The sequence below is a fragment of the Trichoplusia ni genome, unplaced genomic scaffold (genome assembly GCF_003590095.1).
Source record: "Trichoplusia ni isolate ovarian cell line Hi5 unplaced genomic scaffold, tn1 tig00002330, whole genome shotgun sequence".
In the NCBI taxonomy this organism is placed as follows: Eukaryota; Metazoa; Arthropoda; class Insecta; order Lepidoptera; family Noctuidae; genus Trichoplusia; species Trichoplusia ni.
The window spans coordinates 1-13,255 of NW_020800262.1; the positions used below are offsets into that span (position 1 = coordinate 1).

A 13,255-nucleotide genomic window follows, 5' to 3' on the forward strand; every position below is an offset into this window, starting at 1 on the left:
GCTTAACCCACACGTACTTAAAGTTGTTCTTGACGGCGACATCCTTACATTGTCGAAATAATTGTTTCCTTTTGAGAGTTATGTGTTCATGCATATAAACGGGATTAGAAGGTCCAGTAAATTCCAGTTGGTTAGTATTTAGTCCTTTTGCTAGTCGGAAAGCACTTAACAAATTATCCCTTAGGATGCGTGAGCTCAGTTTTACGATGATATTTTTCGGCTTTTTATTTTCTGTGTGTGCGTGTGGCACTCGATGTATAGCAAGGATATCCTTAGGACAAAATGTAAACTGTATTTTTGTGCAAATATTTTTCATAAGAGTAATCAAATTTTCATTACGCTTTTCCGGAACATTGCATAGCTCCAGGTTACATTGACGGGCTTGTTGTTCAAGAGAATCGATCTTAGCTTCAAGGCAAGTAATCAAATCGGTAAAGGTTTCTGTGTTTATAGACCGAATGTGTTCAATCTTTTTCTTAAGGTCGTCCTGTTCGTCCATGGTATACTGGACAGAATTGCTGAGAGTTTCCACGTCTTTCAAAAGCCCATTGTGTTTAGCGTCTAGGCTACACACCTTATTCTCTAAGCCACTGTGTTCGCAACGCAAAGTCTTTAAGTCAGTTTTGATATCGCAAGTAACTTGGGTTACGGTGGCCAGATCAGCTTTAATATTTGTTATATTGTCTGTTATTTTGGATATTGCGCAGTCTAGATCACCACGCCAGTCGTCTAACTTTTTGTTAATTTCCTGTGACAATGTCCTAATGGCCTCGGCGAACTCTGACTCAGGTTGTTTACGTTTTCTCTGCGTGATATTTCCTACAATCTCAAGGGAGCCAGCAATATCTGGATTAGATTGACTCATATCCGGTGATCGGAACATAATAAATATGTGCTTGAAAAGGTAAAAAAAAAAAAAATCGAACAGCTAACAGGTAACTGAGCTTATTGTGTTCCTTATCCGGTGTAAATACCGGTCACCAATTTCGCGCCGAGCCCCTCACTCACAGTTGGTCTAGGCGCACGTTCGAACCCCAGGGCGCGCGAACTTTTTAGATGTTTCCAATTTGTAAAAGTTTAATATCTTCACTCACCGTCACATGAGCGGGATGGCGAAATACAACTCCAAAGATGGCGTCGGCAGCATATGAGCACCTCAGCAAGATAGTAAGAAAGGCACCGAGTTTCGACAAGCAATCAGTCCACAAGAAAGATAATAATTAAGAATAAAATATTAAATAAATGTGCAACACGTCCACTCGCGACGATGTTCACAGGAGAAAAGAAAAATGATGTATGTCACACATCTCATTGGACAATATATTTTTGAATGTTTCTATTTCATTAGAAAGTTTACTGAAAGATGCAGCTCCGCCCCGTTGACGAATAATGTCGGCTACTAGTTTGTGTTTTGGGAAGTGGGTCAGACTGCCACCGCGTTCCATCTTTTGCAATAAAAATGTTTTCAAACGATTCACCTTCTAAACTTGCATCGTGTAGTGTATGTAAATTATATTAGAAGCTCTGTCGTCTCATGCGTACACGCCGCGCGCTATGGTGTGGTGGGCGATAGCAGGGCTTACCCTCCACACACACTTGGTTGGGAACAAGGAAGCGGGACGGACGCGCGTGCGGCGAGTTAGGCAGTGAGCCGATAATCCAAGTTAAGTGCACGAACAGTACATTTTGGCGACGAGTATTGTAAGTACTGTGTTTTTGTTGGAAAATTCGCAATTGTCAACGTTTTATTTTTCTAGTACGGAAAGGTTACACTACCAAAGAAATACTAAAGGAAAATACCTAATATTACTGTGCAAGTTCATAAATATTTAGCGTTATTTACTACACCAAAACATTGCTTGGCCGCTTTAATGGATTAACTTTTGCGCGAAGGAAGTTATATATTGATGATAACGCGTTGCTGGTCATTTTTGTTCATATAAACTTTATGAGTATCTTATTGTTTTAAACATTTTTATTTTATCATATGATTAGATTATGTTGAAACTTAAAAGGAATTTGTCACTTAACTATATAAACAATACCTTTATACGGCTACATTTTGTAGTATGATATAAACATTATTCGAATCACTTTTTAACAAATATAGTTCTACATGTAAACAAACACAAACAAAAAGTCGTTGTGTGTAATGCATGTATACTAATAATGAGCATACAGTTAATTAGGATATTATGAATCTGCATTTATTCTACCTACCCACTATCCTATCGAGTTCAAGACCCGATTATTTTTTTTGTTGATTTCTGGTTATCATAACAATTAGTAGTTATTATTCGAAGTATGTTTTTATTGTACCTACCCACTTGTCTATCGGTTTCGAGTACCGATTAAATATCTGTCGACTACTGGTACAACAATTTAACATCTTTTATTATTGCATTATGTTATCATTGTAGGTATTTATTATTTTGAAATTAATGTGTTTTTATCGTAAGTCATTGGCCTAGCCTTTTCCCAACTATGTTGGGGTCGGCTACCAGTCCAACCGGTTTCAGCTAAGTACCAGTGTTATATAAGGAGCGACTGCCTATCTGACCTCCTCAACCCAGTTACCTGGGCAACACGATACCCCTTGGTTAGACTGGCTGTCAGACTTTTTCAAGCTTCTGACTACCTGTAACGACTGTCAAAGATGTAGGAATAACAGCCGGGACCCACAATTTAACGTGCCTTCCGAAACACGGAGGAACTCGTTATGACAAAGATGGTCACCCATCTACGGACCAACCGCATCAAGCATAGCTTAACCTGTGATCGAATCACTTATGCGGTTATAGCTTAGCTTTACTACTTTTTATCGTAAGTAATTAGTTAAATACAGTATCAGATGCGTCGCTCAAAATTTGAAAAGAAGCTGCAAATGTTACTTCACCTAGTCAGAAGCGAGCAAGTCTTTTACATTGGGGTGGCCAGAATTACAAGAAATATTTTATAACGTTCCTGACGAAGATGCAACGAATACCTCAGAATAAATGCGGACAACATCACATACAATTGTTCTGAACCCAAAGTAAATTGCTCAAGCACTTGTGTTATGAAGCTGAAACAGATGTCTTTAAAATGGCAATTAAGAAACTGGATGAGTATTTTGCACCCAAACAGAGTAAAAGATTTGAAAGGCACGTGTTTAGATTAATTAAGCAGGAAGAAAACGAGAAGTTTGAAAAATTCGTTGTCCGCTTGCGGCAACAAGCTGCTAAATGTCAATTCGTTGATTTAGACGACCAGCTCCTGGACCAGATTACTGACAGATGCAGTTCAGAAGAACTAAGGAAGAAAATCTTAAAAAATGGAGATAAAATGACTCTTGAAGATGTTATAGCTGAAGCAAATGCTTTAGAAATAATAAACAGACAATTAGGAGACTTTATTCAAAAACAGAACCGGAATCAAGACGTAAATCAAGTGGAAAGTAGCAGTAAGAATAAAAACCAAAGACGGAAAAGAGAATGTTTTCGATGTGGCGGGTGGAATCACTTAGCATACGATGAGAAATGTCCAGCAAGGGGAAAGAAGTGTACAAAATGTGAAAGAATTGGACATTTCAAACTGCAGTGCAAGACAAACCTACTAAAAAGGAAACGGACAGAAGACACAAAACAAACACTCAATAAAGATACGAAGAAATTCAAGAGACCGAGAAAAGATACTGACAACATAGACGAACAAAAAAAAAGTAATTCAGATAAAAAGACATAATTGAAAAAGTTGATGGCCCTTCAGAATGGATATCGCCTATAGTTCCCATATTGAAAGAAAATGGCGATATCCGCCTATGTATAGATAATCGACGAGCAAATTCAGCAATAAAACGCGAGAATCACCCGCTACCAACGATGGATCAGTTGCTACCGAAAATAAGAGATGCGGTTATTTTTAGTAAATTGGATATTTGTGATGCTTTCCACCAACTGGAACTTCACCCAGATTCCAGATCCATCACAACGTTCATTTCCGCGAAAGGTCTTTACCGGTACAAAAGAATGATGTTTGGTATTTTTTGTGCCCCGGAAATATTTCAGAAAACTCTTGAGCGCATTCTCTACCCTGTAAAGGCGTTATTAACTTCATTGATGACATCTTAGTCTACGGGAAAAACCGAAAAGAACATGATGTCAGACTTGAAAAAGTTACTGAAGTTTTAGAAGCCAACAATATCATATTAAGACATGAAAATGTATTCTTGGTACAAACGAAGTAGAATTCTTAGGCCACAAACTTTCTAAGCAGGGTATAAGACCATTAGATAAATACCTGAATACCATTGGGAACTTTAGGGCTCCCACAACTGTTTCGGAATTACAAAGCTTTATGGGCTTGATAAATTACGTGGGCAAATGGATTCCTAACCTAGCTACAAAAACAGAACCCCTTAATAAATTTGGTAGAAATGCGGATATACGCGAGTTATGGGGAGAGAGTCAGCAAGCTTCTTTTAACTCTTTAAAATTTGACCTTGCTGACATATCTGATTTAGGCTATTATAATGTACACGATAGAACACTTGTATTTGCCGATGCAAGTCCGGTTGCTTTAGGTACTGTTCTAGTACAGAAAAATTATACCGGACCACGGGTTATTGCATTTGGTAATAAAACCCTTACTGATTGCGAACGCCGCTATTGTCAAACGGAAAAAGAGGCATTAGCACTGGTATGGGCGGTAGAACACTTCCACATGTTTCTCTACGGAAAAGAATTCGACTTGGTGACTGATCACAAGCCTCTGGAAGTGATATTTAGTCCAAAGTCAAAACCGTGTGCGAGAATCGAAAGATGGATGCTCCGGTTACAATCATACCAGTATAGGGTTATTTATCGGCCAAGGAAAAACAACATTGCGGATCCTCTTTCTAGACTATGTAAACTCACCCGAGAAAATAGTGCCCCAAATGTCGATTATGTATATAACATAATCGAGCATGTTAGACCCATAGCGGTTTCATTGAGCGATATTGAGCGTTGTTCCAATGAAGACCTAGAAATTCAAAAAGTTTAAGAAGGCGTTCATGAGCGCAAGTGGGATGCAGCAGTAAAATGTTACAAGCTGTTTGAAAATGAACTCTGCTTTCACGAAGGAATTCTACTCAGAGGAACTAAAATCGTCATACCAAAAGCATTGCGAAACAGAGTACTATCAGCGGCGCATGAGGGACACCCAGGTATTGTGGCAATGAAAGCGAGACTCCGAACAAAAGTGTGGTGGCCTAGATACGACCAAGATGTGGAGAGGATGGTTAAATCATGTAAAGGATGCACACTCGTGTCTGTACCTAATGCACCACACCCTTTGAAAAGAAGAGAATTGCCATTACACCCATGGGTTGATATTGCAATCGATCTTTTAGGTCCATTACCATCTAACGACTATCTTTTGGTAATAGTCGATTATTACTCAAGATATCAAGAAATAAAGATTTGTCGAGATATATCTAGTAAGGAAATGATAAAACTCCTGAGGGAAGTTTTCAGTAGGCTCGGGTACCCAGTTTCTCTAATGGCAGATAACGGGAAACAATTTGTTAGCGAACAGTTTAAGTCATTTTGTAAGGAAAATGACATAAAATTACATCACTCTATTCCGTACTGGCCGCAACAAAATATTGATCTAGAACCAGGTGAGAAAGTATACATCAAAGATATGAATAAAGCAAATAAACTTAGTACGAATTTTGAACCAACACAATATACAGTTAAATCACGAATGGGAGGCGACGTTGAGGTAGAAAACGAGGAAACAGGACAATGTTTGAGACGAAATGTAGTACACCTAAAAAAGGTAGAAGGAGAATGGAAAGTCATAAGAGAGGGCGAATCAAAAGTTCCAGAAAGAGAGGAAGAGGATGAGGATAACGAATAATAAATTACAAAATATATGACAATCGGATGTTTTGATTAAAATTAATAACTAGGGAGCATGACGTTAATCATAGTTGCGAAATCGTCATTTGAAATGCAAAGGAAGTTAGGACCAAGAACAAGCGAAGTATTATGAGGTTAAATGTTACTGATAACAGATTAATTGGGAAGTGAAGGAAGCATTCAATCAATTGAGTTATTACAAAGTGGTTGTTAAAACTAGAATATTGTAAGGATTATTTATGCTTTTAATATTCTGCTTAATTGTTGATTTTGACATTTGAAAGATTAATGAAAAATTTGTGATGCCAATTAAAATGTAGAATCGGTTGTTGTGATGCTCTAATAAAGATATTACTAAATATAATAAAAGTTATAATAATTAAAATTTTCATTAAAATAAGGAAGAGATGTAGTGTATGTAAATTATATTAGAAGCTCTGTCGTCTCATGCGTACACGCCGCGCGCTATGGTGTGGTGGGGGATAGCGGGGCTTACCCTCCCCCCCCCCACACACACTTGGTTGGGAACAAGGAAGCCGGACGGACGCGCGGCGAGTTAGGCAGTGAGCCGATAATTCAAGTTAAGTGCACGAACAGTACACATCGGATTCGTAAGGGTTGATCTCACTTTCGACTTCAGCTTCTGGCTCAACATCAGAAATTTCCAATCCACCCTCTTCAACAAAAGGAATATAATTGTGTTAATTATCAGAAGGAACAAACTCACCTTCGTCACTAAAAGATTCTGCTAATATCGCTTGTAATTCTGTTGAATTATATCTTCGAACACGTGATCTTTGTTTAGAAGTACTCGCTCCAATATTCATAATGAAATAATTATAATCTCACAAAATAGAAGTAAACTCGTACAATACGAATACAGCATACAGTCAAGTGTCAACATCAAGCACGAGATGCATTGAATGCATTCAAGTGTTTCTTGCGCGCCGATAACCATGTACCGCACTCCACTCCAACCCCGCTTTAATCGTCTCAGATCGTCAACTGTTTACATTAACTAAAATAATAATTTTCTAAATGTGGGTAACCTTAAAACAGACCGTCATTCTTAACATTACGTCTAAACTGTATGAAGGTACCCGGGTACCTCGTCACTCTCATAAAGGTGTTTTATTTGTCACTCACATAAGGGTTAATAAATGTTCATAGTTAGAATGGTTAAAACCCATTCTAAAATCAAGGGCCTTTAATTTTTTTTTTTTGAATATTCTCAATTCTGTATGTATGTACCTTAAAGTTCGGTTTCCAGACGGCACAAGCGAATTGTATTCGACAACGAACGAAACTGTTGTACAAAATTTTGTACGTCAACGATTTTTTAAAGGGTTTACCAAGACGCAATATTCAGCCTAATTGTTTATATGATTTTTTTAGCATTGCATCAATGTGAGGTATAAAAGTCAGTTGTGAGTCCATGATAACACCAAGATCTCGGATCTGTGAAACTCTGCTAAGACACCTGCCATTTAGTTTGTAATCGTGAATTAGAACTTTACGTTTTCTGGAAAAGGTTATAACATGACATTTATCAAGATTAAAAAACAAATTATTATCATTGCAGAACTTTTCAAAATTATTTAAATCTTGCTGTAGGAGCTCACTGTCTTTGTTTTCACGAATAACCCTAAATATTGTTGTATCATCTGCTTACAACAAAATGTCAGAGTGTGAAATATATTTATTTAAATCATTTATATATAATGTGAATAACAGAGGACCTATGTAGATGGGATCCCTGTGGGACTCCTGAAGTGACATTTTTTTGTTCGGATTTAAAACCTGATAGAACAACACATTGATTTCGATTTTCGACGTAGGACCTGATCCAGCGGAGAAGGTCACCGTGTATGCCGAGGTGCCAGAGCTTAATTAATAAGCTTTGATAACAAATTTTATCAAAAGCTTTAGCAAAGTCAGCATCAACGCTGTACCCATTATCCATAGCATCAAGAATTTTAGTGGTAAACACAAACAGATCACTATCAACAGAGCGACCCTTGTAAAAACCGTGTTGTTCATGTGCAATATGACACACCTAAAAGTTGTTCAGTTACAATTTTTTCACATATTTTACTAAATTGACAGTTTAGATATGGGACGATACTTTTCAATGTCGCTACTAACTGGCCCTTTTGGGATGGGAGTTATCCATGCGGATTTCCAAATAGCCGGAAAACAGCCTTCTTTTATAGATTTTGTAAGGAGAATAGTAAGTGGTTTTGCCAGCGAGATAGCACATCTATGAATTAACAGAGGATGCACTCCATCAGGTCCAGCTCCTTTATGTATGTTAACTGCTTTAAGATATTTAAGAACTGTAATTTCGTTAAATTCAATAGAATTGACATCAAAAAGGAGGGGTTAAAATTTCAACCTGAAATGAGGCGAGGTTTGATTTTTCAAAGACAGAATGAAAATGATTATTAAAGAAATTACAAATTTTTTCACCATTTGTTGTCCACTCACCCCTATAGTGCTTTGATGAAGGTATACTATTATCAGAAAAGCAGGATTTAATATAAGACCAAAAGAAGTCAGGATTACTTTTAATTATTTTCTCCGAGAATGATACATAACTATTATAACACTCAGATTCTATTTTCTCAGATCTTTTTCGTAATAATTTAAAACTTTCGTAATCAAGAGGGTTCCTGTAACGCTCCCAAATGGTACTTACGCTTTTCATTTAAGACCTTTTTTAAAGACTTGCTATACCAAGCTGGAACTTTGGTTGATGAACGTAACTTACGACGGGGAACGTTTAATTCAATTAAATTATTTAGAAAACTGTAAATTTTACTAGCACAAGATTCTGTGTTTAATTTTTTTTTAAAAGCAATCCAATCGACATTTGTCAATTTGTCATTAATCTCTTCATAATTAGCCAGATGGAAATTATAACAAAAGTGGAAATTATAACAATAGCAAAATTACTACTAGGTGATATCTGTATGTCAGAATCTGACCATATTTATTTATTTATTTATTAAAAATAAGCACACCAACAATACAATCACCCAATGTTATACAAAACCTCAATAATCAAACAATTGAAAGCACAAGCAATTGTACAAATTACAGGAGTGCATGACATTAAAACATGAAACTCATTTGAGACTTACACAAAAATAACTAAGCTACTAAAATTAAAATACACATTAAAATAATAACGAATAGGCACTATTCACACTGTTTAAGTAGAGAGCGTTTGTATGACGCGAACTTCATAAAGAATATATCGATGGGATCATCTGTCACAATGGTCCTCTCATTATATAATCTTGCCATACGTGTAAGACGGCTATTAAATGTGGTATTCAAAGTAGATATAGGAATTTCAAAAACTCGATGATGTCGCTTACTACGTCGGTCAAACCGGAACTTTAAACCTTCTATCAACTGGGCATCAAGAAGGCCATTTACAATTTTGTAAAGAGTCAGTAAATCAGAATGAATTCGCCTTTCTTTTAAGCTTAACAACCCAAAGTGTCTTATTCTGTCACCATAATCAGGAATAGATCTTCGAATGCCTTTCTTTGAACACAAATACATAACAAAACGAGCCTGAATAGATTCAACCTTGTCAGCATAAGTAGAGTAATATGGAGACCAGATTGTGGAACAGTATTCCAGTGAGCTTCTTACTAGTGCATTAAAAAGTATAATAATACTGGTGCTTTTACGGAATGGTTTGGACATTCGGAAAATAAATCCAAGCATCTTCTTAGCCTTGGTCACTAGGTTGTCTATATGATGACGGAAATTTAATGCAGTATCGAAAAGTACTCCTAGGTCACGTATGACAGATACTCTGTTAAGTACAGTTCCCTCTATATGGTAATCAAATTTATTATAACTTGACTTATTGGTGAATGTTATTGTCTGACATTTGTTAACATTTAGCGTCATTCTATTGTTCAAACACCAATTTTGAAGGACATTTAAATCATTCTGAAGTTTCAGACAATCATTAAGGTCCGATATTCTGTAATATATTTTTAAGTCATCGGCATAAGCTAGACAGTTAAATTTCATTTTATCTAATAGGTCATTTATAAATACTAAAAAGAGTAGGGGGCCCAGTTTTGAACCCTGAGGCACACCAGAACTAGGAATAAATGGTACAGAGTCATAACCCGCTAACGCTACAAGCTGAGAACGATTAACTAAATAGCTATCGAACCATCGCAACAAAGAACCATGAATGTTCTAATTTTAAACTAAGAATTGAATGATCTACGCGATCAAATGCCTTTGCAAAATCTGTGTAAATAGCATCCACACGACCCCTGGCCTCAAAAGTGTCGGCAATAAAAGAAGTATAAATAAGTAAATTAGTCATAGTGGAACGGTTGGACATGAAACCATGTTGTCTATCACTAAGCACATGACGTAGGTGGGAGTAAAGTGCAGCATATATGAGACCCTCAAATATCTTCGCAAACTGTGATATAATAGATATTGGTCTATAATTAGTCTCGTTATTCAAAGTACCAGATTTATGTATGGGGATAATATGTGCAATTTTCCATAAATCTGCAAAGGTGCTTTAAGGGATTTATTATATATTAATTTCAGTGGCTTAGTAAGGGCATCTATACAGAGACGGATAAATACAGGAGGTAGTCCATCGGGGCCTGCTCCTTTATTCAAGTATACTATTCCTAACGTCGGCCTCGGTAATGTTAACAGAAGAAACACTGAAATTAGACCAGGATACTTCTGGAGACAAGTTATGAGAAGGTTGAACATCCGCATACACGGAAGCAAAATACGCTGCGAATAAATCTACCACCCCGCTTCAACCCTCGCCAACACGGTCACCCCAGTGAACTTGGTCAGGGATACCCCGATAAGATTTTTTAGTCTTAGCATACTGCCAGAATGCTTTAACATTTGTCTTCAAATCATTTTCAATTATTTTTATATATTCTTTGAAACAGTACCTCTACCATGAGTTGCCATCGAAAACGTCAATGACGTTACTACAGTCGACAGCGTATAAACGCAGATCGAATAGTTTACAATCGGACTCACACCATGAGTTTAAAAAACCTTGACGCGCTCGCTATCGAGAGCTCGATTGTTATTGTAGTATTCGTGTTGTCATACTTGTCATGTTGTCGAACGTGCCTAACTTCACGTCTAATGTAGTTGTTTCTTTCTAACGTTGCTTAAAAGACAGAGTAAGATATATATTCCCGAAAAAGCTTCAAGTCTACATTAATAATTTCGTGCAGGGCTACGGTAAACTCGATCGAAACCTTATATGAATAACAAAACATAAAAAAATATTGATTTTGAGTCGACAACATATATCCGCAAAATTCGGATTATGGAGAATTTCGTTAAATTCCGATGGCAACAAACAAACCGCTCAAGTCGCCATCTTTGCCGAAGAAGTTTCGCAAAGTTTTTTTTTTTAATTACGCGGTTGATGTAGATATACGAACTGTTTTGATATCACAAATAGATAGACACTTTTCTTCTTGCTCTTTAAGGTTTTAGTAATATTTCATTAATAAATTGAAAGTCGTGGGTACCTAGGAATGGTTATGTGGCGCAACTTTGGGGAGTACCTATGTCTTGCGGTTGATCGCGATAGTTTTGTTGAGTTGTTTCATATACCGATAAACTGTGCATCTATTGAAACTAATATTATGAATGCGAAAATTTATCTGTCTGTCTGTCTCGCTTTGACGCCAATCCTACTGAACCGATTGTATTGAATTTAAGAGATAGCCTAATGGAAACGGGGACCACCGAACGCTATAAACTGAAGTCCACGTGGACGGAGTCCTGGGCTACAGCTAGTGTTTGAATAATCCTAATAATTTTAAACTTCATAGAGCATTAAATATTCAGTATATTTTAATATAATGTAATATTACTTAATGAACTATTAGTTGGGGTGGAGCCCTCTGTGAACGCTGACTTATTTCCAGCGTTTCCTTAATAATGAATTTATGTGTGTATGTTTCATTGTAAAAAAGTGACAGCGTGTATTCAATGTAAATTGACTTTTAACTAGTGCAACTTGATTTTAAATACTCTCTTGCCGACATGATTCTCACAAGAAATACTCAAAACTAAACAATTACTATAAACCGAATACCGTTTCATACCTTGTTTAGCAAGTGAGTTACTTAACTACAATCGTAGTGGTATTTGTTTATTTGATACCATCTGTCAAATTTGTGACTCATGGTATCGTTTTCTGTAGAGAAACCACCGCAAAACGTTACGCGCTCGCTACTCGCTGTCGAAGACGTTTTGAATGTTTCGATAGGTTTTATTTGTCAACTCATACTACCGATTTTAGTTTGTCAAGTGACCGCTAGGGGCGCTGTACATTTTGTCATAGATATTTTTTACGCAGACGCTAGCGAGCCCGGTCGCTCAAAACTCATGGTAGAGGTACAGATAAGAGATCTGTGCTCTCTTAACTCGCATGCGTAAGCAAACAAAAGTGTCATTGTCTTGAGGGTTTTTGAACTTTTTGAATCTAATTCTATATTTATGTTCTTCTTTGATAATTTTAATCAAAGAAGTTGTAAACGAAGCGGGATAGCAGTTGTTTTTAGGTTTGCCCTTTGGAGTATATTTATCAATAATTTCCCATAATATATTATATAATTTCTGAACAAACTCATGACAGCTCAAATGAAAGTACTCCTGCCAATTAACCAGACGTAGATCACGAACACACGCTTCATAATCTGTTTTCATAAACCTATATTTGGTCTGTGATGTATCATGACATAAATTAGAATGATGTGACTTATCAAGAGTTAACTCAAGGGGTGGATGATGTGAATCGGGTTTACTAATGGGGGGAGCAGAGGTGACAGAGATGCCAGTATTCTCATCCACTAACACGAGGTCCAGGATATTATTATTCGTATTATTGATAAAATTCTTTTGAGTGTATCCAGTAATACTTAGAAAGTTTCTCAATGCTAACGATTTAGGGTCACTGGCTCCTAGAAAGAATTGGTCAAGAAGTGTCGTCCATCTGACATTAGAAAGATTAAAATCACCAATAATCAATGTAGTTTTATCTAAATCATTTAAACAAAGGTCATGGCCCGTTTAGTGTGAAAAATATACCTAGGGCGTACAGAAATTAAATATGGCGGGTATCAAAGACAAATGATTGTACTTTTCAATGGTAACTGGCGCATTATTGTGGCTGATGGGGATCATGATGGGGAACATGGTTAGTAACTCAGGTAAGAGAGAGACAGCAATATACGTGTTATTTATCTGACGGTAGCAAACTCGTTGTTTGCTTTATGATGAGTGTGATGATCATATTTTTATTTAACAAAACAAGAGCAAAGTAAGTC

At 36.7% G+C, this 13,255-nt stretch overlaps 2 protein-coding genes across 2 annotated transcripts; one reads left to right on the forward strand and one right to left on the reverse strand.

Annotated features, from left to right (window-relative positions):
• Nucleotides 1-339: 339 nt before the first annotated feature.
• On the reverse strand, nucleotides 340-865 carry LOC113507528 (the record flags this gene model as incomplete). Its single annotated transcript, XM_026890384.1, has 1 exon — nucleotides 340-865. A coding segment is annotated over exon 1 (526 nt), but the record flags the coding sequence as incomplete, so codon positions are not given.
• Nucleotides 866-3,084: 2,219 nt separating this feature from the next.
• LOC113507529 lies at nucleotides 3,085-3,723 on the forward strand. The gene has a single exon (XM_026890386.1). It carries the CDS (start codon nucleotides 3,085-3,087, stop codon nucleotides 3,721-3,723), a length of 639 nt encoding a protein of 212 aa, XP_026746187.1.
• Nucleotides 3,724-13,255: the final 9,532 nt, after the last annotated feature.

Excerpts from the sequence above, each read along its gene's own strand:
- LOC113507529 (XM_026890386.1), top strand. The coding sequence starts at position 3,085 with ATGGCAATTAAGAAACTGGATGAGTATTTTGCACCCAAACAGAGTAAA.